At 41.0% G+C, this 26,753-nt stretch overlaps 1 protein-coding gene across 1 annotated transcript; it reads left to right on the top strand.

Moving 5' to 3' along the window:
* The first annotated feature begins 3,851 nt into the window (after window positions 1-3,851).
* On the top strand, window positions 3,852-26,141 carry CD5L (CD5 molecule like). The gene is made up of 7 exons (XM_058655952.1): window positions 3,852-3,976; window positions 6,174-6,200; window positions 10,415-10,738; window positions 12,764-13,105; window positions 13,617-13,937; window positions 16,004-16,128; window positions 25,932-26,141. The coding sequence occupies exons 1-7, from the start codon at window positions 3,952-3,954 to the stop codon at window positions 26,139-26,141; spliced, it is 1,374 nt and encodes a 457-aa protein (XP_058511935.1). The 5' UTR covers window positions 3,852-3,951.
* The last annotated feature ends 612 nt before the right edge of the window (window positions 26,142-26,753 follow it).

The raw sequence follows: 26,753 nt of genomic DNA, 5'->3' as shown, positions 1-26,753 counted from the left end.
GATGCCTTTTCATATGTCTATTAGCCATTTGAATTTTGTTTTTGAAAAGTGTCTACTCATGTCCTTTGTCCATTTCTTGACAGGGTTGATTGTTTTGCAGTTGTTGAGTTTCTGAAGCTCTTTGTAGATCTTGGATGTTAGTCCCTTAGCTGTTATGTAGTGTGTAAAGATTTTCTCCCACTGTGTTGGTTGCCTTTTCCCATGATGTCTTAACATATGCACTGTAGAATTGCTAAACCAAGCTTATTTTAGATTTAATATGTTGATTTTTAATTAGTTTTTAATTAGTTTAAATAGACTCATTGTGAATTTGTAGATACATTTCTTTCTTACAATTTTTTTTAAAAAAGATTTATGTAAAAGGCAGAGTTACAGAAAGAGAGGAAGACACAGACAGATAGCTCTTCCACCTGGTGGTTCACTCCTCAAATGGCTGCAATGACCAAAACTGGGGTGGTCTGGAGCCAGATGCCAGGACCCAAGAGATTTTCCAGATTTCCCATGTGAGTGCAGAGGCCCAAGCACTTGGGCCGTATTCCACTGCTTTCCCAGGCACATTAGAAGGGAGCTGTACCAGAAATGGAACAGTTGGGACACAAACCACTGCCCATTGTGGTTTCACCCCTTATGCCACAATGCGAACCTCATCTAGATATAAACCTAAGAACATGATAATATTCCCTTTCTCCCTCCCTCCTCTCCTTTATTTCCCGTCCTCTAATTCTCTTCCTTTCTATTTTTAGTTTTTGAGGTAACATATTTTAAAATTACATTACAGCAAAAAAGCTTATTCTGGAGCTGGCAGAACAGCTCAGTTGGCTTGTCCTTAGCCTGCAAGTGCTCGCATCCCATATAGATGCCACTTGGGACTCTACCTGCACTGGGAACTTGGAAGAAACTCCTGCTTTGGATTGGTTCAGCTCAGGCCACTGTGGTCATGGGGAGTGAACCAGTGGATGGATGATCTTTCTCTCTTTCCTTTCTGTAAAACTGTCTTTCCAATAAAAATAAATAAATCTTTAAAAAGGCTCAATCCTTAGCCAAATAGAAATTTAATGAGTGAAAAGCAAAACCAAAATTGCTAGTTTGGGTGGAATAAAAGCAATAGCTAGGAATGACAACTGAATGGAAAAATTACCATTTCACTTAGATACGGTAAATTTTAAAGTAATCGCAGATCATTAAAACTATGGTAGTATAACATTCTTGGCCATTGGTTTGGCAAGGTTACAAAAATTATAAAACTATATTTACAGACATTTCTTTTCTTTTTGTTTGTTTTTAAAATTTTGCCTCCTACATATTAAGGAGAACATACAGTATTTGCCTTCCTGTGTCTGGTTTATTTCATTCAGTACCATGTTGTGTCCATTTTGATGCAAATGGTAGGATTTCATTTTTTTTATAGTTGAATGATATCTATTGTATATATTTGCCACATTTTCTTTATCCATTCATCTGATGGTGGACACCTTGTATGATTCCAAACGTGGGCTATTGTGAACAGTGCTACCATAAACGTGGTGAGGCAGGTATCTCTTCTGTAGATTATACTCAAGTCCTTTGGGTATATACTCAATAGTGGGATAATGAATCATATGGTAAGACTATTTCTAGTTTTCAAAGAAATTTCCTCATTGTTTTCTATAATGGTGGCACGAATTTACATTTTCAGCTAGGGTGTGTTAGCATTCCCCTTTCTCCATATCCTCCCAGCATTCGTTATTCTCTGTGTTTTGGATATTAGTCATTCTGACAGGTGTGAAGTGATATCTGATTGTAGTTTTGACTTACATTTCGCTAATGACTGGTGATGTTGAGCATGTGTTCATATGTTTGTTCTTGTTCAAGTCCACTGCTCTCTGGACTGCTACAGTTCTCTCTTTTTCTGTGTTCTTGACCCTTTCAGTGGTGCTCCTGCATTCAGTTTCTCCTGCACTCTGTTTCAGACTCATGCTTTAAATGCACATCTCATCTCTTTGTGACTTATGTTGTTCAATGAAATAATGTCCTTTCTAAATGAGAAACCTTCCACTCCAACTTTCATATTCTTGGCTGTTAATAAAATAACATATGGAGATAAAAACTTTTGTCTCTCTTTTCTCTCCTTTTCTTTCACTCTACTTTTCATAAGACAAAAAGAAATGGATGCATATTTCATAGTTCGTGGAAAACGGAATTAAAAGTTAATGTACATTCTCTACGAACATTCTGAAACATGTATGTATGTTTCTGAATCATGAGGACTGTGCTCTCTACTTGTCTACCCACAGATCACACAAAGGATTTTCTCCTCCAAATGTAGAGTTTGTTAAGGGATAGAGGTAAAAGTATTGGATCTTGGATTTTTATCTGCTTATCTAATCAAATTTTATCAGTATTAGAGCTGTGGGGTTTTTTTTGCATCTTTTTTTGAAATATTTGTTATTACATCATTTCAGAATCTTTATAGAGAAATATGCAAAAAATTAAAATTAGAAATTCGTACATAATTGACTTTACAGGCGTCAATGAGAAATTATTCCTGGACACTAACAAGCAAGCTGCAATGTAGTTACTCCTATCTATGTGTAGTTCCTATAATGGATCATACTGCTTCTATCTGTACATGTGTAGCAAAATCTTTCCCTGTTCTGATTCTGTACGCTACTCATCCTTTAGCGTCTTCTCAAATACCATCACTTTTATGATGATTTTTTTTTTCTGATTAGCCTAACTAGAAGTGACTATTTCCTCTAAAGCATCCTTGAAGTTGATTATACCTTTCTCCTTTAAAGTAGTTCTTGTATGTTGTTGAAATTACAGTACCATATTCTTTTAGAGGACCATGCCATTCCTAATGCACCCATGTCTTCTATTCACCCATCACATTTCTTGGCCCTCAAAGCTAACAAAAGCTTTTTCTTTAATATATAATGAGGCAACGAAAAAAATAGGTCTATGAAAATATTAAAAATGAATGATTAGCATAAAACAGGCTGTGTGCTGAGATGGAATATTACAAAGAAGCTAAGATGTCTTACTATAGAATTGAAATATTGCTCTGCCTGAAATATCAAGGCTTGTGTTAGCATCTGAAGTTTTGTTCTTGGTTAATATGGAATTGAATAGCTCTTGAAGAATAGCTATCTATGCTTATTAACACAGCAAAGCAGAAGGGCCTGGGAGTACTGAAGGTCACATTGCTCAATCTCTGTCCATCAAATTTTATACGAGAAAACCATGTGATTTCAGCAATCACGATGCTAATCACTGCCAAGAGTCTGTTGCCACTGAGCTTCCAAAGATGGGAATACTCCAGCACAAACCTAAAGGAGAATGTCTTGTGTTAGAGTTTTCAACATTTACACTAGATTAAACCAGTAATAAGTCCAGCCCTATATATGCAGATTGGCAAATTGACCATGGATTATGGCTTGTGAGGTATGCCTCCCAGGGTATCTCTATATATGTTCTATGGCCTCTACCATCTATTATTTGCTAGCATTTTTGTCTGGATTAAAGTAATCGAGATTGGTTTCTTGATTAAGCCTTGATGATTAACCATTGATGATTAAGCATTGCCTAACCTAGGGACAGATGGTCACATTTTCACTCCAGCCTTTCCTAGTGGGATCTCTTCCCCAGTTTAGACCGTGAAGAGCAAAGGATAGATGTATTGAGGTTTGTAGAAGGACCAGCTTTTTTGTTGTTGTTATTTTGGGTGTTCTTTCTTTTCTTTTTCAACATGTTCCTGCCAATTCTATCCACTTCCTCTGGAATGTGCTGAATTCAGCAGGCCAGGCTTTATTAATTCTATCCCCTGGGTCCATTGGTCATCTGCTAGTGCTTCTGCTACACACAGGAGCTGCCTCCCTCCCTTCTCTTAATACTTGCAGCCCAAAGTGAGTACTTCTTGAGGGCCTCTTTCCAGCCTTACATTTCCGTGCACCATCCTCGCCTGCCTGGACTATGGCTCTGCTGTTCTTGATCCTTGGTGAGTAACTTGGCTCCTACTGGCTTAGGCTTCAGAGTTTTTGGAACTTGGTTTAGCAGAATTTCTTCTTCCCTGCCTATCCAAAACAGATTTTGGCATCATTCAAGTATGGACTTCTTCCCTATTACATCTGGAAACTTCTTTATACTCCAAAAAGCTACTTAATCCATACCAAATCCATAATCAACGTTGATGACTAGATTTTTTCTATTTTTCTGTATTTGTGTGGATGGACAGGTTCGTGACAATTTATTTCATTTCCCCTTTCATACAAATATTATTAAATGTACCATTAAAATATAAATTTATGAGCTCAAAACAGTGGCACAAAGCAATGAAATGAAGTAGAGTACCAAGGCAATCAAATTTTAGTGATCATTATCTGTTTTCCTCAGAAAAGTCTTTCTGTATAAGATTTCCCAGTTTTCTTTTGTCCGTGTTAATCTAGAGGGTACCCTAATTATTTGGGAGATTTTCTAGCCCAAATCTCTCGATTTTTGGCTTTTTGGCATTTTTTAGTTGTCTGAATATTTTAGGTCACAATATTTCTCTGAAATCTTATAAAAAGACTATGATCCTCAGAGGTTTGCTAGAGTTTCTCGTTGGGAATCTAACTATGTCATCTGAGTTCCTACCCTAACCTAGCACATCCATGTTTAATGTTTTGGTGATACATGCCTTGCTGACGCTGACACTTGTCTCTCAGTGTTGGCATTTCTGTATTCTTTTGAAGGTGCTGGCCACATTTCGAACATCTCTATGTCCCATGTGGTACCTTGAAGCCCTAATGACTGTACCACTGAGTCCCTGAGCTTCATCTGCAGTACCATTTCCTTCATGAAGCCTTCCTGGTCTGTGTAACCTATAATTGTTCATTCTACTACACAGCTTGCAGATCATTTACTGCCTGTATCACTTTTTGCACATTTGTATAGGGCATAGCACTTTCATCTTTTTTCATATGCATACTAGTTTTATATTCTTTAATATACACATGGGGGAATTCTTTAACAATTCATATATGTGAAATGTAACCTTGAGTTTGGGACAATTGAAAATAAGATCTCACAGAGTCTGAATGCGACCACGTTACGAAAATTAAGAACATGAGAATATTGACAAGTTATTTGGAAATCAAGGAAAGAAAAAATATTCTTGACATAAACCATTGTAATACTTGGCACTATCTCAAAATTCCTAACCTTGAAATGAAAGAACCTACATTTCTTCAGAAAAATTAAGTCAGATGAAGGTAATAGGAACATCCTACATTTGAACATGCCTAAGGTTCAGGAACTGGCAATGATTATGGGGCTCAGGACTTGCTACGAACCAGGAGGTAGCTTAATGGACACAGCAATCCAACCACACACAGACCTGGTAGGGAGGAAACTTCAAATTTTGAAGATGTAGTGGTAATTAAACCTAGATGTTTATGAGTAAATCCAGAGCAACTTTCTGACTTTTGATTTAAACCAGGGCTCAGTAAACTACAATCTAACAAGTGAGAATTATTCAACAATTTTATTTATCCTATTTTTACATGATCACATTTTTACATGAAAGGAAAAATGAAAGTAATAGTAGCATTTCATAGCATATTAAAATTACATGAAATGCAACTTTCAGAGTCTGTTTATAAGATTAAGTGGAACACAGTCATGCTCATTTGTCTATGTGTATATAACTGATCTCATGCCACTACAATAGAATTGAGCAGTTCTCACAGGCACCATACAGCCCACAAAATCTACATTATTTATTGGCTAGTCCTGTACAAACTAGTCTAAATGTATTGCTAGTGAACACAGACAAATCCTGACACTTTGATCTACTCTGACTTCACCGTGGTATTTTTACCTCCCCCCAGGGCATCATCACTTTTTAGGCAGTAATAACTAATCTAAATGACTAGCCCAGAAAGCCAAATCTATGCTTGGGATTAAGCTATCACTACATACAAAGGGAACAGGCTGAGCCAACTAAATATGATAGAATTGGAATCTGGCTCCTCGATAGTGTCCCTGTATTCTTTGAGGACAATCACCCCAGAAGAATAAAGTCACAACAGGGCTGAATTTGGTGGCTCCCCGTCTTCTCACAAAATTTGGCAAGGTGTATCTAAGATTTTTGTTCTTTGAACAAAATGTGGATCATTGACTCCATGGCCTCACTCACTCTCTTCTTTCTTCTCCAGCTATATACACAGGATCTGGCCTCTCAGGTAAGATGGTTTGGGATTTCTTAGAGGGAGACAAATTTCCTTTCTGATTTTCACCCCACCCAGCTTTGCAGTCTTATGTGGGCAGGTTTCCTTGTCCAGAATTTAGAAAGGTTTAGGAATGGTTTATTCTGCCAGGGAACAAGAGATGTGTCTCCACTTGAACTATACTGCCCAAGAAAATCCATCAGCATCCAGATAAGGAAAGCTTCGTTTCAAGCACAAAAAGCACTTCATCCTCTTATGTCTGTCAAATGAGCCTGTTGTCCTTTTGAACACCAGAACGTCCATGTCTCCATGCAGCCTCAACAGCACCTTTGTTTGAATAAGACATTCATTTACCACTATACACTACTAGTGGAATGTCAGTCTCCCTTGGTTATTACTTGGGCTTCCTTTGAGCAATGCAATAATTGTGTACCTAAGGAGAGTCTAGGTGAGATGAGGCCCATGGTGACGCAAACCCTAGGAGGTTATTTGTGAATTAGTAGTTTCTTTCACTGTCTCCTGGTCGTCTTTTCACCTGATCTTGAAGTGGTCCCTAAAGAGGAGCATCTACAAACTACTGTTAGTGTAAAGGTTTCTATACCCCAAGGAATCTGATTTTTTTTTAAATGGTTTACTTTAGATCTTGCATTAACACACAATACTTGCACATATTTTACAGTGTAACTTTTCAACACATATGCACTTCTTAAAATGAACACACCAGGAAATTGCTCTTCCTGTTCCATTATTTTTGGTTATGTTTGAAGGTTACTAGCTATTCTCTTATACTTTAATTTTTTACTTTCTTTTTAGTGTTGTTTATATAATTTAGAGGCATACATACCCATGTGGGCATCCAATTGGGATGGGGAGGGTCGAGGTAATGAGGAAGATAATGGGTAAGATGAATGTTCCACTTCTTACCTTTTTTTCCTCCTGTGTTTACTAGGCGGGAAGAAAAAGGGGCCATTCCTTGCTGCCAAACTACATCACCTATTAAACATACCCTCAGTGGCCCATTACTCCAACATATCCCCTGAACTCCTTCCCCTAGCAATCTGCAACCCGCCCCCCACTCCCTCCACTCCCCACCCAACTACATGCCTGGGTCTAGGGTGGCATGTCCTGGTCCAACTTCTCCTGCCTTCTGCCATGTTGTACTGCATGGTGTGATGGCACACAGAGTTCTCCATATATATATATTTTTAAGAATAGACAACTATGCTGGCACACTGATGTAGTTTGGCATTAGCCCAAAGCAGAATACCAACCAACTATTAGTTGCTTTTATCCCAGCAGTGTAGTGCTTGCCTAGGTACAAGACACTTGGTTGTTGCCTATAGCTGGGTCGTCTATTTCTTTACGTAGGATATTGCACATCTCCGTAAGTCATAGTCACCCACACTGTGGTACAAAACACCAGAACTTGGTACATTCACCCCATTGTGTTTCAGGACCTTTTGTCCAAAGTGCTATCCTTTCCTCTCACTGCTTTTCCCCGCTTTCTGTAATCTGGTTTTTCAGATTGACATTAGAGACATGATTACTGTTTACAGCATTTGTATAGACTTCGGAGGAATGGCGGGAGATTTTCTACTTGCAGTTTGTTTTGTTATTTACCTAAAGGACTGTTAAGCCTGTGATTGTGAAGTGAATGGAAAGTATTCCGTTGTCAAAAATTAAAGAAAGAAGGAGCAGGACGGGTGGAACACACAAGCAAGAGAGAGGGTAGTGTAGGAAGTATCACTAAGTTTCTAAACCAGTATTGTGAAATACTTGATATTTATTCACTTTATACAAGTAAAATGATTTAAAATATAAAAAAAATTACTACTTCTGGAAGCCCAATCACTTGATCTCTTCCCTCTGTCTCTAGGATTGTCCTTATTGCCGGTGCAGGAGCACAGCAGTTTATTTTACAACCTCTCCAACCTAGAAGGTTGCTCCTTCACCCTGTACCCTCCTTTCCCTGGGGTCCTTCCCTCAAACTCATTCACAAAGGTACTGCCCAGGACACAGCTGTCCCCAGGAGCCCTTCTATTGTTCTCACTGACTTTCAGCAGTGTCTACCCTCTGTACCCTCAAACTAAATTATTTACTCCCTTTTTTCTTTTTATTTCATTTTATGACACAGTTTCATAGGTTCTGGGACTCCCACAACCCCTCCCCATTCCTTCCCCCATGTTGGATTCCTCCACATTGTTGTTCGCTTTGTTTCTTATTTCATCTTTCCCAGGAAGTTTACATGTGTTCTCCATAGAAAATGAAAATTCGTCAAAAGTGAGAATTTTGTAACCCAGAGTGAAATAAAATATTCAGGTCATGATTCTGATAGTTCAGTGTTCCTGGAGTACTCAGTGATGTTCATTCAAACTCTAACCTTGAATCCAATGTCCCAAATGCTATTCCTGAGCAATTCCTCTTAAATTATATTTATGCTTCGATGTACAGACTTCAAACTCAGTCTTGCAAAATGGAAATGGAGTTTCTATGGCTACATTTTATTCATTTATTATTATTTTTTATTGGAAAGTCAGATGTAGAGACAGAAGGAAAGACAGAAAGAAAGACCTTTGATCTGTTGGTTTGCTCCCCAGAGGCTGCAGCAGCCAGAGCTAAGCTGTTCTGAAACCAGGAGCCGGGAGTTTCCTCTGGGTCTCACATGTGGATGCAGGGTCCCAAGGCTTTGGACCATCCTCTACTGCTTTGCAAGGCCACAAGCAGGGAGCTGGAAGGGAAGCAGAACTAGTAGGATACAAGCCAGCACCCATATGGGATCCTGGCAGTTGCAAGGTGAGGATTTAGCCACTAGGCCATTGTGCTTGGCCCTGTAGTTAAATTTTTTTCCTACCTCTATCCCCTGTTCTTTGTATTGTCTCCCTCAAAACAATGAAGAAGGATAGAACAACAAATTCAACATAAATTTCTCATTTTATTTGAAACCAGGCAGATCAAAGTTTTCTCACCCATCTCTGCACTGATTTCAATTCGGGAAATTTTTGCAGAGTTAAGACAAAACATAGAGTGAAAAATTGTGTTCCTCAGTAGTTATGTTATATTCATGCGGTCAACTGGGTCATTCTTGTGGCCTCCATGTTGACCTCTGTTACGCTGTTCATGTCCCAGTACACTGTCGACTCCTAGTTCAAATGCGGCTTTCCCCAGTGAACAGAAGATCTCTGCTAACTATTCTTAGACATGACAAATTGGTGTTTTGTTGTTGTTGTTATTAGACTCTGTGGCTAAAATTAACTTGGGAAGATTGCCTCACTCCCTTTAAAAGAAAGTTCTTGAGAACAAAAGTCATGTCTTGCTCATCAACATTCTCTAGTTCAGAAAAGCACAGCACCCAAAGCACAGTATGTTCTCCACAAATGCTTATTATATAGTGAGTTCTTCCTGGTCTCTCCTCTGTTTCCATATCTTGGTTGAAGAAAGAAAAGGTCTCATGGTATTTCCTTTCCCCAGAATTCTAGCCAGAGGGTAAACACAAGTTCTTAAGTCCAGAGAGCTTACATGGAGTCTTTTTGGTACCCCTCTTTCACTCATGTCCCCTACAACATGGAAAATTACTGGGACTCTGAGACTTTGAAGCTCCCATTCTTTTACATGTCTTCTAAACTGGGTGCTTAGACAAGGGATGGTGTCACAAAAGTATCATGGATGGGTAGAAATGGATCCTTTTAGTGGAATAGTGTTCAGCCCAAATTGTATGCTGTGCTGCTATGGAAAAAGAATCATAAAGAAAAAATAAAAAAGCAAATGGTAGATTTTTTTCTCTTCTATTGTGGTCTAAGACTTCCATTATGGGATAGTATAGTCACAGAATCCTTGCTTCCTTGAAAGCCATTCTCCTCATCTGTGAAATAATGGGGTGGACTTGGTGACCTCTGTTGGTCCTTCTGAATAGTAGAATAATCTGAATATCCTGCTTAGATCCTTAATTTACATTTTTCACTGAATCTTCAAATTGCAAATGCTAGAAGTCATTGGTAGGTAATAGGAAGTGGAGTTTCTTGGTAGGGTACAATTAAGAATATAAGATAATCAAAACTAGAAATGCTGTCCTAATGTTCCTCTCCTTCTCCTTCCTTTCTGACTCTTCCTTTTTAGTGTCTCACCTCTTCACAACTTTTGTCAGTGGTGGGATAGTCTCAAATTGACTGAATATTTGCCTAAGCAGTTTGTGCTCTTCCTAGATATCAAGCTAACATTCTATCTCTTTACAGAATCTCAAACTGGAGTGCGGCTGGTGAGAGGCCCCCACCGTTGTGAAGGGCGAGTGGAGATAGAACGGATGGGCCACTGGGGCACTGTGTGTGATGACGGCTGGGACATGAAGGACGTGGGTGTACTATGCCGGGAGCTAGGCTGTGGACCTGCCAAGGGAACTCCCAGTGGCTACTTATATAAACCATCAGCAGGAAATGAGCAAAGGGTCCTCACTCAACTGGTCAATTGCACTGGAATGGAAAAGATGCTGTCTGAGTGCGAGCAAGATGAAGATGTTTTTGATTGCTCACACGAAGAGGATGCTGGGGCATTATGTGAGAGTGAGTACAGCAGAGCTCAAGGACCATGTGCTAGCTGCCCATCACCCACATGATTTGTCTTGGTCTTTATCCTTAGCACTGGCCCCTCATCTTCCTCATATCTGATAGCTTCTCAATTGTGAGCAGTGGGGATAAATTATATCCACACCCAGAATTGTGATTTCTATTTCAATGAACTAATGTTTTCTCTTAGTTTCCTTCTATAGAAGAACCTACTTATCTTATTTACATCTACATAAACATGTAAAGATCCAGCAGCCACTAACCCTTGTTGATTGAAGTGCCTTGTTCTGAAGCTGGTGGTAGTTATTACAGAAATGAGCTTGAGAAGTGCTGTTTTTGATTGCTTTCATTTTCAAGGAATCTTTTTTTCCATCCAGAGAGGTGGTTGGGAAGTACTCATAGCAAATCAGAGTAACCTCATTAGGTGATAAATAGATAGGTCTGTATTAATTTCTCTACCTTCTGTTATTTGCTTTCCATATATGAATAATCTCCGCATGTATATTTTCTCCTCCATTAAATCATGAGTTTTCTGAGATCTTGTTTTTTTCTTTGCCAGCTCACAGAATTTGTTTCCAATGAAATAATCACTTTTATGATCAGGCCCTAAAATGTCGTTGTAATGAGGTTTCTTTAGCAAGTTCTTGTTTAAATTATCATTTATTTGATGAGTGAAGTTTTTAACTTGCTCTGCTGTGTGAAATTTGAAAAAAGTGATGGTTTTCCAAGCTGGAATAATAAATGTCACTGTGAAGTTTTAAAAAAAAGAAAGAAAGAAAGAATCACCTTTAAAAAAAGATTTATTTTTTGTTGGAAAGTTGGATTTACAGAGAGAAGGAGAGACTGAGAGAAAGATATTCCATTCACTGGTTCAGTCCCCAAGTGGCCACAACAGCCAGAGCTGAGCGATCCGAAGCCAGGAGCCAGGAGCTTCTTTTGGGTCTTCCATACGAGTGCAGGATCCCAAGACTTTGGGCCATCCTTGACTGCTTTCTCAGGCCACAAGCAGGGAGCTGGTTGGGAAGTGGAGCAGCTGGTACATGAACCGGCATCCGTATGAGATCCCAGTGCATGCAAGGCGAGGACTTTAACCACTAGGCATTGTTCTGGGCCTTAAATAATCACTTTGTGTGCCTAAACTGAAACCTCATATTTGATTCTTACATTGGGAGCTGCAAGTAATGTCTGGGATACCTATTTGAAATTGCCAATGCTAAATTAGAAGATTTTTGCTATTGGTACAACTTGTTGTTGCTACTGTTTTTAAAACTTGGATATAGGCATTTAGCCTGATGGTTAAAATACCGGTTAAGTTGTCCACATTTCACATCAGAGTGCAAGCTTCTTGGGCCAGATCATACTCCTGCTGTTCCTGATTCCAGCTTCCTACTAATGTGGAACCTAAGAGGCAGCAGCCGTGGCCCAAGTGATTGGATTCTTCAACCCATATGGGAGACCTGCGTTGAGTTCCTGGATCACAAGTTTTGTCCAACCAGCATAGGCATTCAGGGACTGAAACAGTAAATGGGACTTCTCTCCCTCTCTGTCTAACTTTCAAAAGAAGAATGTATTTTTGGTGGGGGGACTGGCTCACTGGCAGAGTAAAGTTGATCCTATACCTATTAACCCTGGGAGCACTTTTTACTCTTCACAGAATAATACAGTTTGTGAACTGTAATGAACCTACTCTACTGTGCAACACTAGAATTTACTACTTTTATCTGTTTTGGTATCCAGACCTCCCACTATCCCCTGACCTTCCTGTCCAGATTGACTTTGTTTTTTCACTCTGGTATGTGAGAGAGAACATGTGGCATCTGTCTTTTTATATCTGCCTTACATCACTTAACATAATGACCTCCAGTCTTTCACTCTTCATGTAAGTGTTTATCAGGCAGCCTTAAGCTCGCTCTTACACGTCATCCTAAACCTCCAAATCTGACAGATGTGTACTAGGATCCTGGCCTTTGATAATGCCATGTTCTTATACGGGGAGAACATTTACTCTTTCTTTCTTCCCAGACCCAGACATCCCTTTATCTCCAGTCCCAGAGAGTGTACGGCTTGTTGATGGCCCTGGACGTTGTAAGGGGCGAGTGGAGATACAATACCAGGGAAAATGGAACACTGTGTGCAAAACAGGCTGGAATCTCAAATCTGCGAAAGTGGTGTGCCGGCAGCTGGGGTGTGGCAGAGCCATAAATACACAAAAACCTTGCGACAAGTCTACCCAGGGCAAAGGACCGATCTGGCAAAGTCGGATATCTTGCCTAGGACAAGAAGTAGTCCTTCAAGACTGCCAGTCCAGGCCTTGGGAGAAGAACAATTGCACTCATGCTGAGGATACATGGGTGGACTGTGAAGGTAATGTCTACATATCCAGAGACAATGTTCATTCACACATTGACTTACACGGATTCCCATTCAAACAGCATTACAGTGAACTGCTAAAACATACAACTGTAGCAAGTTTATTTAATTGTGCTTATCACTAATTATCTTATTTGTAGATTTTTATGCTCTATGCCTTTCTGAGAATGTTTTGAATAATATTATGCACTACATTGACATGAATTGCTGTTATATTGAATTCTGTCTGATATAGCATATCATTTCATGCACCTTTTAAGCTCTTACATTTTTAACTAGTAGATGTCATAAATATTAACTTTATAAAGTAGATGAGTCAGTGTGAAGATTCAGATAGAAAAATGGACCTGGTACACAGGATTTGAACCTAGCATAGGGCTTCTCAATTACACAAACATGTACAGTCTCACTTGTGCTGGTTGAGTTTGGGTGAGGATGCAGATGATCTTAATTTTCCCCCTTTTCTTTTTCTTTCAACCTCCCAATTCCTTTAATAACCCTGCAGATCCCCTTGAATGGAAACTTGTGGGAGGACACAGCCGTTGCTCTGGAAGGCTACAGGTGCTACACCACGGAATGTGGGGCTCAGTGTGTGATGATGGTTGGGGAGAACAGGAGGACCAGGTAGTGTGCAAACAGATGGGCTGTGGGAAGCCCGTCTCTCCATCCATGAAAGAACGAAAAATCTTTGGCCCTGGAGTTGGACGCATCTGGCTGGACGATGTTGATTGTTCAGGGAATGAACAGTCCCTGGAACTGTGCCGGCACAGGTTTTGGGGACGACATGACTGCACCCATGAGGAAGATGTGGCTGTGATCTGCTCAGGTAAGTCCTATGCATGGAATTCATGAGGACTCTAAAGACAAAGATGTGACAAACTTGTCATTATCCACTCCATGCGTATTTCTAGGAACATCATAGGAGAAATTCTAGCATATCAGTGGGGTTGAAGAGTGGGAGGGATATCAGGGCCAATGAGGCAAGGAATAAAAATTAAAATATACAGTTCATAAATATGAGAACAAAAATAATTTAAGCATTATTATCAGTACCCTGAGTATCTTCAGGGGAGTGAAACAAGAATCACTGTTTTGGTTTAGGCCAGGAAATGCACTTGCAGCTCCTGGGAGGCTCACTCCAGAGAATTAGTGGCCTGATGCCTGGTTGTACTAAACATGGGGATTTGGCTGCATAAAGCTCCTTCATCAAACAACTAACCCTGAACCTAAGTTAAAACTAAGAATGGGCAGGAAATGTAGGGAGAAGAAACTGACAGCTTTCAGGACAAAAGATTCTGTTTGAATTCTGCTGCTGTTACTTGGAAGCTATACAAACGGAGTCATCTAACTGCTGTGAACCCAGTGTTTCATCTGTAAAACAGAGACAGCTATCTCATTTACCTCAAATATTGTTGTGACTATATGACATGTGAATGTGCATGAATACTTTCTGTGACTCCCATGGGAGTTGATTTTTAAAAGTCCCTGGGAAATTGCCCCGAGTTTAATCAGCTCTTACAGAGTGGGATATCTGTAGAGTTTGAATCTCTTTCCTACATTTGGCTCTGGTCTTCTTCTTTAGCTGATCGCAGCTTGAACAGAATGTCTCCCTTTTGACCTATCACCATCCTAACTGCATTTTCCTCTTCTTTTTTTACAGATTAGTATCTTGGTCTTCTTGAGGCTTGTCTTGGCCTCCACCGGCCCCTGTGTACCTCCTGATTGTTTCTACTAGGCTCTCCCTGGGTCTCAAAACTTAGCCACAACTCCCTGACACATCAATAGCATGGATGCTGTGCTGACGTTACAGCTGGCAAGTTCAAGTACCTGCACATGCGCCTAGAGATGTGGAGAAGACGAGCCTTCCGTTGAGTTATGCTCTACTCCTAACCCACACTGTGGGCTGATTCTGGCCTTGCCTGCTTCCCTTCAGGCAACCTGGAAGCCACAGGTCTGTCACTGTAACCAGAGGTGTGACCATTACTGAGGCAAGATCTACATCTGTAAACAAAGAAGAGCAACGAGAAAAGCACTGGAGAGCAAATGTGACTGGACAATTTCATAGAAATTGGGGAAACTGAGAATTTAAGTGAATCCGTGGAGTCTTTTTTCTACTTCTTTCTCAAGTGTCAAATCACATAGCACTCTTCTTGGTGAAAGCAAACCATTTTCTCAGTAGCAGATCGGTGTCCTGTGGTCCTAGACTTTTTCCTGACCACAAAGAATGCCTGTTCCTCTGAATACTCCAGTAACACACCTTTGTTGTCCATCTTTACATAGCCTACCAACATGACTGGCATTGAACAGGAGGAAACTCATAAATACATCTTATTGTATCTACAGAAAAGTGTATTGGTTACTGGCAAAATTAAAAACAGACCCAGAATGAGGCTGGGGAGGCCTAACATGGTATCTGATGTCAACTAGAAAATGTCATTTTCATTTTATGAAGCTAACATTTAGAGGCCTATAGGGTGAGACAAGACAGGAAGACACTAAGGAGAGAATCAAAAGTCCATTGTAAAAACAAAAAGCTTCAGGCTCTGAGGCTCAGCTAACACTATGACTACCTTACACTGTCTAATAAATTAGATCTCAGTCTCTTTCTTGTGATGCGTTCTTCCTGCTAATGGAGAAGCACGTTACCCACTTCTCTGTGATGGCATTTTAGACAAGATTAGGAGGTAGAAGCTGTCCACAAACACAATAATGCCCTCTGCCCTGGATGCCAATTCTCCCTGTCTGCTTCCTACTCCAACCTGTGAACCTGAAGCCAATTTTCCTGTCTTGCACTTGTGACTCTCATATGTCTGACAATCCAACCCTAATGTCATGTCTTTTCATCCAACATCTATTTTGCTTTCCTTCTTCTGAGTCTGTTTGTGTTTCTAGCTTGGAATGACACAAGTCTTTGGTCCATGACTAATTCTCTCAGGATGATCCAAGAGTTTCAGCAAGGCAGTAAGTGGGAGGAAGTTGGGAGGAGGAAAGTTCAACACGTGACCAAAAGTCAGGGGGTAAAGCTGTGATTCCCTGAGTCACCACCTGAGGATAGGGTGTATCTTCCTAGAGGACCAGGTCTTAACAGCAGATGTGAAACACTGAAGAAAGAGAAGGTTTCCAAAACTGTGTGATAGGATGAAATAATGAGGGCCTTTGAAAAGAATCATTCCCCAGAGAAGTGGATGAATTGACACCATTCCACACAAGGACTTGTCATGTATCAGATGTTCACACCGCAGATGATTTGTGACAATTCCACATCAAGAGAGTTAGCGATATTTGCTTTGTTCATACTCCGCCCTCTCTGTCCATGGGCTGGCTGGAGGGGACTGGGCAGAGGTGGAAGGTGAAAAGGGTCTGATCTTTCAACAACTTGAAATCCATCCAGATCCGAGTCTTATCCCAAACCTTACGGCATGTGATAGGAGTGATAAGTAAACATAAGTTATATCAAACTTCTCAAAAGTCAGGGTGGTTTATTCATCACAGTTACCTTATCATAATGTATTGTTCAAAGTCAATTTCACTGCTTAAAAGCTAAGGAAAAAGTTCTCATATCAGTAGTCTTCCTTTTATATCTCCATATATTTTTATGCTTATAAGGAAATGAGATAATCTTATTCACAATTTTAGATTGATTATACATTTTTTGTATTTTAAATTCTTATTTTAATGTTTCTCTGAGTCATTTATGGCCATAGAAAATATACTCAACATGTGCATAGAGAGATCATTACAGTTTTGAACAATGTAGTCTTATGCCCCCTGGCCAGCGATGACTGGTATCAGGAGTGATCACCCGTTTCAAGTCTAGTTAGCTCTTTCAGAAAATTGGGACTGAGGGCATGCTAGACTATCTTGTTTCCCCAAGTAGTTGGATTTATCACAAGTGAGTTCAGTGACCTACATGTCCAGGAGGCTTGGAGTTGAGATTGAAGAAAATCAGTTGCAAAGTCTTCTGGTGTGAATGACTAAATTACATCACAGGGTTATCAGCTTGCAGAATATCTGGCTAAAGGACAGGCTCTGAATGGATACAGGGAGTAAGCTGAATTGGCAATATGTGGGAGATCCTGATGCTGCTAGGGACATTGAGGTCTGGTATTTTGATGAGTCATTTGTGTGTGTGTGTGTGTGTGTGTGTGTGTGTGCGCGCACACAAAGGAAGCCTTCCTAAGAGCAGTGATAATGGTCTCTATACCTCCAACTGAAGAGATTGACCCGTATTGCTTGAATAAACTATAAAGGTCTCCTCTCTGGTGCAGGGAAAATAGATAGGAAAGCTATGAAATTAGTACTTGATATGCATAAGTAGAAACATTCTAGATGAAAGGGGAAAAAATTAGCCCAACTGTAAAGACAGATGACATAGAACACAACCAAACTCTTCACAACCAATCTTCTTAGCTTCTAGACCCATAACTAGACTTGCATCCCAGCACGCTACTGAAGATGAGGCACAAAGCATGATCAGTGTGAAGGATCACTTGCCTCTGCAAGAAGTACTGTTCTTTTGATTTCTATAGGCATAAATCTGGATAATGTGGGTAGGAAGGCTTACCAAAGATGTAGGGTGAAAGTACAGAGAGCACAAAGTTGGACCAGGCTCAATGTGTTGATACGGGCTCACTGAGACTGTACCTGTGGTAAAGAGGGTAAAGCCACTGCCTGCAATCTCAGCATCCCATAGGTGCTCCTGTTCACATCCTGGCTACACTGTTCCAATCCAGTCACCTGCTACTGGCCTAAAAGGTAGCAGAAAATGGTCCAAATGTCAGTCCCTCTGCTTGGCCCACTGCTGACCATCACAGCCATCTAGGTAGTCAAGCAGTGGCTGGAAGATTCTCTTTCTCTCCTCTCTCTTACCTCTTACAAATTATTTTATGACGCATTTATATAGGTTCCGATATTTCCCTTATTCTTTCCAAATCTCTGCTCAGGTAATGTATATACTATATTATTACAATAGTAAAGTTTTTCTTAAACAGCCAAAAGTCTATCACTCTGGTACGTGTAGACATACATTGTTGGTATGGACGATGTCAGGGAGTCCAGGACCCTATTCTCAAGATAGATTTAACAGTTTCATTGGGAATCCATCTTTGCTTTGGGAGTAGAGATGCATACTGCATTGTATCTTCATATCTGGATATGACAGTTGCTATTACACAATTACTATAAATTCACTTAAATAAAAAGCCATAAACCAAAATCAATAACAGGAAGAAAATTACAAATTTACAATACCATTAAGTTAAAGAACATACAACTGAATGACTAAAGTGTTGTTGAAGAAATGAAAAAAAAAAATCAAGGACCTTTCCAAAGGAAATGATGTTACTATATAACTTATGACACAATGAAGATTTTTTTATTTTTTATTTTTTATTAATTACATTGCATTATGTGGCACATTTTTTTTTTATTTTAAATTCATTAATTACATTGTATTATGTGACACAGTTTCATAGGTACTGGGATTCTCCCCACCCCTCCCCAAACCCTCCCACCATGGTGGATTCCTCCACCTTGTTGCATAACCACAGTTCAAGTTCAGTTGAGATTCCCCCATTGCAAGCATATACCAAACATAGAGTCCAGCATCTTATTGTCCAGATAAGTTCAACGGCTTCTTAGGTATACACTCTCTGGTCTGAAGACAGAGCCAGCAGACTATCATCCCGATCAATTAAAAGCTCCAACATACCATCAGCAAAAATTTACATCACCATGGAATTAATTGACATAGTAACTAGTAACCAATATGGTAAAAGTGAATGCGATTTCTTATCCACCTTCTGTGACCACCTCATTGACATTTCAATTTAGGTTTATACACAACATATAACATTCATAACATAACTTGTTATACATAACATCGTGTCATCTTAAATTAAGGCAAACATGTGGTATTTAACCTTTTGGGATTGGCTCATTTCCCTTAGCATTATGGTTTCCAGTTTGGCCCATTTGGCCACAAAGAACTGCATTTTGTTTTGTTTAATAGCTGAGTAGTATTCCATGGAGTAGATGAACCATAGCTTTCTTATCCAATCCTCTGTTGATGGGCATTTTGGTTGCTTCCATGTCTTTGCAATTACTGATTGTGCTGCTATGAGCATAGGAGTGCATGTTGGTTTCTCATAAAACAAGTGTTCTGGATATATTCCTAGGAGTGCTATTGCCGGGTCATACGGTATGTTGTATTTGAGTTGTTTGAATGTTCTCCATACTGATTTCCATAGAGGCTGTACCAGCCTGCAGCCCCACCAGCAGTGGAGTAGGGTTCCCTTTTCCCCGCAACCTCGTGTGGCACATTTTTATATGCACTGGGAATCCCCCCACCCCACCCCAAACCCTCCCCCAACGGTGGATTGCTCCACCTTATTGCATTTCCACAGTTCAAATTCAGTTGACATTCTTTCATTGGAGGTATTTACCAAGCATACAGTCCAGCACCCTATTGTCCTGGTAAGTTCAATGGTTTCTTGGTGAGACCATCTCTAGTCTGAAGGTAGGGCCAGCAGAGTATCATCCCAATCAATTAAAAGCCCCAACATAATATTTACAACCAATTACAACATTATGGCATTAATTGACATGGTATTGATTAACCAATATTTTAATAGGAAAATGCAGGTTCTTAACCACAACCTGTGACCTCTTCATAGACATTTCCATTTTGTTTTATATTCAACCCTGTTCCATACACCTCAAAATGGCTATAGATTGCCATTCAGCTGTCTCATGTCTATTCTAGTTTTAGTATTTAGCAGTTTATATAGCAGTTATAGGATGGTTTCTCTGAACCTGGCTGTTTTTTTGGGTAGTCTATCTCTATAACAAGACAGTTTAGGTGAACAGTTATAGGAGGGGTGTGCAGAGAAATCTTCCATACCCCAGTGAGGCGTAACTAATCTTTGTGTCCCACCCAGTGAGTTATAAGTGCGTCCCCGCTGACTGTTTCCTGTCTGTTTCTAAGCTTTCCTTGCTATTCTCTGCTATCTATTCTAGTTTGTTTATTTGTTTGTTTGTTTGTTTGTTTTGAGGGGTTTCTGGAGCGATCCTGATGGTCATTACGGGAGAGGGTGGGGACCCAAAGTTGGAAGCAGGCAAGGACCAGAGAAAGCTCCTCTCCCTAGTCCCAAAGGAAGTTTACTGTTCTTCTGTTTCTGTGGACCACTCAGGGATCCTGGTTGTCGTTCCGATGACCTTGGATCCTGTGAGGAAGGACTTGGGCTTCTTCCATCCCATGTGGTAGATCCAAATGGGGGTGGGTGACCTCAGAGTTCTTGGCCTCCGAAGGCACTCCATTTCCCCGTGGTCTCCTTGGCAGTAGGGATGTAGTCCTCGGTGCTCGTACTGATAGTCCTTGGTGAGGATCTGGGAGTCGTCAGGGTTGGCATACAAGCCTCCTCCTGTCCGCCTGCTCCACTCTAGGGTCCCCCCTGCTCTGTGCATATGACCTCCTGTTAAGAGGTTGTTAGGATCGCTCCTGATTCCCCTATATGCCTTTGTAGTTTTGCTATTGCCTAATGCTGATTCGAGTCTGTTGCTGATGAGTTACCAGTTATGATCCTGATAGGTTATACTTCCCGTCTTCCTCACACCTTCTAGGGTGATGTAAGATTTCTCTGCTCTCCCTCCCCCTTTCCAAGTATCATAGGGCCTTACAAGTATATTAGGTTTTACAATTCTTTGATGTAGATCATAAGCAATCTGACTCATATTGATTGTTGGTTCATTGGTTACTTCACAATATCTTATTGCATGACATTCAGGCTGTTTGGGGTTGAAATAATATTACTGTTTTCCAGATTGACATCATTTCACAACAGCCACATCAATCACAGCAGCAACAACAAATTCAACAACAAATTATAGCACCCTGATAAAAATAATGCACCACTGAGTAACCAACACATGCTTAAGTAAAAGGAAACACAGATGTCTCTTGGGAAAAATGATGCTGTCGTATGACACAATGAAGATTTTAATCAGAGAAATAAAGAATTTTTTAGAACAAATGAAAATATAAAAAAAAGATATTAAAACTCCTGAGAGCACAAAAGTATTGAAAGGGGTTTTGATCTTATATGTTGCAAGGAGTTTGCCTAATATCATAGAGAACATATGATATTTGTCCTTTTGGAATTGACTTATTTCCCTGAGGACAACGATCTCTAGGTGGAAACATATGGTTGGAATGGTAAATAATCATTATTTTTAATGGCTGAGTAGTATTCCATAGAGTAGATGTGCCATAGTATCTTTATCCACTCCTCTTTTGACAGGCATCTGAGTTGTCTCTACATCTTTGATATTGTGGATGCTGCTGCTATAAATATAGGTTTCAATTTCTTTGGATTTATTACCAAAAGTGGATTAGCAAGGTTAAACAGCAGGTCAATTTGCAGAGTTATTAGCATTTGCCATTCTGAATTCATATTGGTTGTGCTACCTATGCTCCCACCAACAGTGAAGGAGGGTGCCATTCACCACACATCCACATCAGCAGGTGCTGTTAGTAGAGTTCTGAGAATGCCAGTCTCACTGGAGTTAGATGGAACCTCAATGTGGTTTTTATTTGTATGCTTCTAATACTATCTAGGGGGCCTGAGCAATTGTTCACGTCTGGGTGTCTGGGTTGTGAAATCCACCCTGTTCCTGCAAAAAACATTGGAGCCTCCTGCTCTGTCTTTGCTCATGGCCGGATCAACCAAATCAGCGGGACAAGCATTTCTTTACCTGTGTTCACCTCCTGAACTCCCAGTGAACTCCTTTCCCACCTGGCTGCCACTGGAGCTGTGGCTGCCACTGGAGCTCCAATTGCCACTTACCGACTCTTATTGCATTATCTGGTCACTGCAACTCTGCTCTCTCTCTATGCTGCTTCCCCAAGTGCAAAGGACTCCAGGTACCCCTCTGCTGTCAGAATGTCCTCTATTACTTCCTGGAGTCAGCCCTCTGTGCTGCAACCTGACTAATGATTCTCCAGCAGTTTAAACGTGCTCGTACCCTATATCTCCATCTTGCCTTCAGACCCCTATGCTTAGTCTATGTAGGATTCTGCTTGCTTACAAAAAACACATATAGTTGACCAGACTGTCTCCAGTAGTTTTTCCTGCTTCTGAGGAACACTGCCCAACTCATACACTTGGTGGTCATGGGGTACTGCTGACAGGAACTCCCAAGAGAAAACTGCCTTTTCCATAAATAAAAATAGTTCAAATTGCTTTATGTGGTTTTTTTTTTGGTTTAAAGACAATCAGAAAGACACATTGATCACCCACATGATATTCCACAAAGGCCCAAAATGACTCCGGATAAGACCAAACAGGAAGTAGAAACTCAAGTGATATGGTCCACACAGCTAGCTCAATTGGAGGGAAATTATGTCATCACCAACAACTGTCTCTGGTGTGCCTCAGCAGAAAACAGGAATTGTGAATAAAGTTGAGACTTGATCCTTGGCACTGGATTTCAGATACAAGTGTCTTAGGAAATAGATTCACTGCTATGCAAACACCCTATTTTTTTTGGAAAAAAAAATGTTTTCACACAAGGGAAAAGGAATTAGGATATGGATTAGCATTCAATAAATGATAAAGTGAGAGAAGAAAGTAAAAGCTTTTTCAGAAACTCATCCTGCCACACACAGAATGTCAATGAAGTTTGAGGAAAGGATTGGGTTAGTGAATTAGCACAAGTGTCCACAACTAGTGAGAATGGAGGATAACAGGATGCCCTGTGTCAGCAGTGAACTTCAGACAGGACCAGGAAATCACAGGCATCAGCCGGCCTTAGCCAACTGAAAAGCGGAGACTATGACACCCTCCACATTCTAATACTGTTATGGCAACTCCAGACAGTTACTGGTCCTGCAACCTCCCTGCTGCCTCACTCTGCTGGAGTCATTCTTATGGTAGGTCCATCAGCTCAGGGCTCTGTCAACTTTATCCTGGTTTGTGTGTGTTTAAGAACTCCTAAGTGTTGGATACTGGTCAAGGCATACTACAGCATGTTAAGAATGACATTACTTAATGAGGCAGTTCTTTACTTCATCTGTTTTCACCAATCACGTGTTTGTTTTTCTACTGTCCAGACCCTGGATCTACTGATTGCCACAACCATCAGCATGGTAGGATCATCCAGTACTCCATCAGATCAAGGGTCCAAGGGAACCTCCTAGAAAAACAGCACTTGTCTTTCCCAGCTGGCCAACACTCAACACCAGGTGGAGGATCTATCTCAGAGAGACGTTTCTAACATCTGAGGCTACTGCCTATGCCCTGGCCAAACAGCTACAAAAATATGTAAGTTCTGGAGAGGATGGGTGATTGTTTTGCTTCTGAGGAATGAGATGAGGTGTGAATTGGGACTTGGATTATAATCCCTGTGACTGATCCCTGGTATCGGTACAGGATGGCTTATTTTATTTTGTGAAAGGTTGGAAGAGTCTTGTGCTGGGATCCTCCATGGGCTGCAGGAAAGCCTGCAGACATATAATATCATCATGGCCATCTTGTTTGTGTCTACAGAGGTTCATCTGGCACATCAGTGAGCTGGTGAAACTGATGGAAATGTGATGATCTGTACAGGATCTCAGGGGTAAAAGCACAAAAGCATCTGCTCTGCTCTGACACTGTTACTCCCTGGAGGACACAGTAGAAGAGTGGGCATTGAGTCTGCGAGAGGGAAGTCCTACTCAAGGAAACTTTGCTTCTTTTATTCAGGCCATGTTTCAGGCTGGATTGCCTTCTCTATCAGCCAGCCTGAGAGTGGGGACAAAGGAGTCCTAGGAAACAAGGGCTTGAACAACAGGGAGATTGTGGCATCTCTATCCAGGAGCAGGCTTGTGTCATTCATGCAGCTTTCTCTTAAAAGTAAACTGGAGAAATGTGTCTCATAGAAAAGATTGAAGCAGGTGAAAAAGGGCAAGAAAGAGTTGCGTTCTGAGAAAACATAAGCTATGCTGGAGTGGTAAGTTTTCCACATCTCAGGAGAATCACAAGAAATGAGGAATTAAATTTTAGAGAATATATATGACCGAAGACTTCATTGTGATGATACAGTGTATAGAGAGCAGGGCTGCTGAGCTGGTCTCCAGAACTCTGGCCAGGTTTCATTCTTCTCTGAATCTCAGTGTACTGTTTTTTTAATATCCTATAGAGCAGTACCCACCTCTCTGACCCAGAGTAAATCCAGTAAGTCATACAGAAGCAACACGTAATTCCTGTGCATGTGTTTGAATAATATGAGACTCACAGTGGACTTTCTTAGGTGATGAAGCAATATATTAGTGAAAGAGTTGTTTGTTTCCGGTATTTGTGGTCTAAGATTTATACTCTGCATTGGTATACAATGATTCATGCTTTACTGCTGAGACTTTGGTGCACTTCTCTTGCAATGCCAGCACACAAGAACCTTCTCCTATGCCATCCCGTGGTGTTTTCCACATAAACTGGAGACTCCTGCCCAAGCTTGGTGTTTGGCTTGGCAGACCACAAGCTTGGTAAAGTGACTCAGGTCTCAAAGACACACCACTGGGTATGGATTGTCTCTGCACGACACCATTTCTATCATCCTGTCAGGCTTCGTGATGTGACGAACTTTTCCTTTGCTGATCTACTCTATGGTCAGCGTCATAATTGTACATATCTGAGCAAGTGAGAACTAGATATGAAAGTCTGCTCACAGAGGGGACACATACCTGCCATGTAAACATCCACCCTTCTCCTGGCCCAAAGAAATTCTCAGCTCTGCCAGTTGCACTGCCCACCAGAGACATTCATGCAGCTTGACCTGCTGCCTGCCCTTACCTCAGCTTCTTGGTGATGGGTGGGTTTTCTGGCAGCTGCTCCTCCTTGCACTCTGGCTTCTGTCCTGGCACGTATGTCTCACAAGTATTTATCAAGTAAATACAAAGACATAGAGCATGATGGACACAATTGTTGCAAGTCTCATTTCCCTTCTACAAGATATGGTGAATGGATATTCATGCAATGGAGTACCCAAATGAAAAGGAACAACTCACGGTCATTTATCATAAGATGCTCCACTCCCAAAGTGACTTCTCTCCAAAGGCTCCAGTACCGGTTACCTTAGGGCCATAGAGGGTGTGAAGACAAGGGAGAATGACAGGAAGGAGGTCACTGTGGACAACTCCCTCCTTTCTGCAGTAGGAACAGGGACTGTTGGGGGAGAAGACAGCGTCCATGCAGTGTGAATACTCGGAAGGAGGGTGGGAATGATTCTGACAATATTGTTGAGTCATCCTCTCCTTCTCTCTTAATGATCCGGCTGAGCAAGATTTGTCATCTTTCCAGGGAAAACAACACCTCTCGTCCTCTCACATTCCCAATCTTGAGTCCGATATTATTATTATTTTTTTCTTTCTTTCCTTTTTTTTTTGTTTTATCATGAGCACCAGCTGTGTCAAGCCACATTTCTGCTGTGGTTCAATGCCCCATTACTGCACAAAGCACTATGTGTATTTTCATATTGACATGCCCATGGCTAAAGTTAGAACTGGAGGGACTTCTACTAAAGCAACTGTCAGAAGACTCCTGGCTCCGGTGACAGATAAAAGACATGAGAAAGCACCCATGATTCTTACTGCAGCAGAGTCTGACCCCAGGGTGGGGTTATGTTTCACCTTCCCTTTTCTGTTTTCCACAGGCAGGGCAACACACTGAGACTAACATTCATGTGGGGCACCTTAGTGATCGTCTTAAACGAAAATCAAAGCCATGTGATCTATGGTTCTGTCTCATCTAGTTTTACATAAACTCCCCCTCTCTCTCTTTCACATTAGGGAATACAAAATCCTCACACAAGATCAGGACCTACAGTTGAGTCAGCTGAGGCAGAACTCACAAGAGGGGAGACACGCTGCCCACCACCTCCAACAGCATCTCACCAACCTCCTCACCCATCATGGCTGCAACAACTGCCAGGACCAGAGCCTTCAACACCAACTGGCCGAGATGTGCAGGATGTCAGAGTGCCTTGTACCAGCAGCTGAGCCCAGGTAACATGACCACAGTCCCTGTGTACACTGAACTGTGCCCAGATGCCAAGATCATAGAACACCTCACTCCAAAGGGGACTTGTCATCTGTTGCTGCAGTTTCCAGTCACATGAGGGCAATATAGGGTGGGAAGAGAGGAGAGAATGCACAAGAAGGAGGTCACTGTGTGCAACTTCCTCTATCCCCCAGGAGGAGCAGGGCCAGCTGTGGGAGCAGCCAGCACCCATCCAGTGTGAATATACAACAGGAGGGCCGGAAGATGGTTGTTGGAGTGAAAACATCCCTGGGCTAAACACCAAGCTCCCAGCTTCCAGCACAAGTACCAATTTCAAATCCGTGCAGGAGTGAGCATGTCATCATTGTGAGTGAGAGGTTCCTAAGATTCCTGGACTAAAACATCAAACACATTGTGGATTTGTCACATCTGCAACCCATGCATTGTTACTTCATTGTGACCAGTGAGTATTGCACTATGCAGTAAACAAGGTTCCTGGTAGTCTCCTAGGCAGCCTCAGAATTCTTTATGCTCACTCTTCTTTAATGGCCTCTCTGTCTGCAGGTAGATCCTGTAAACCCACCCTGGTTTGAAGGAAATTCTAAGATGGA

Source organism: Ochotona princeps, chromosome 2 (assembly GCF_030435755.1).
Source record: "Ochotona princeps isolate mOchPri1 chromosome 2, mOchPri1.hap1, whole genome shotgun sequence".
Taxonomy (NCBI): domain Eukaryota; kingdom Metazoa; phylum Chordata; class Mammalia; order Lagomorpha; family Ochotonidae; genus Ochotona; species Ochotona princeps.
Note: the sequence above shows the minus strand (reverse complement) of the source record. Positions and strands in the feature narration are given on the sequence as shown.

Excerpts from the sequence above, each read along its gene's own strand:
- CD5L (XM_058655952.1), top strand. The coding sequence starts at position 3,952 with ATGGCTCTGCTGTTCTTGATCCTTG. Across the intron at positions 3,977-6,173 it reads TCTGCTGTTCTTGATCCTTG|CTATATACACAGGATCTGGC; the intron begins GTGAGTAACTTG and ends TTTCTTCTCCAG. Across the intron at positions 13,938-16,003 it reads TGTGGCTGTGATCTGCTCAG|CTTGGAATGACACAAGTCTT; the intron begins GTAAGTCCTATG and ends TTGTGTTTCTAG.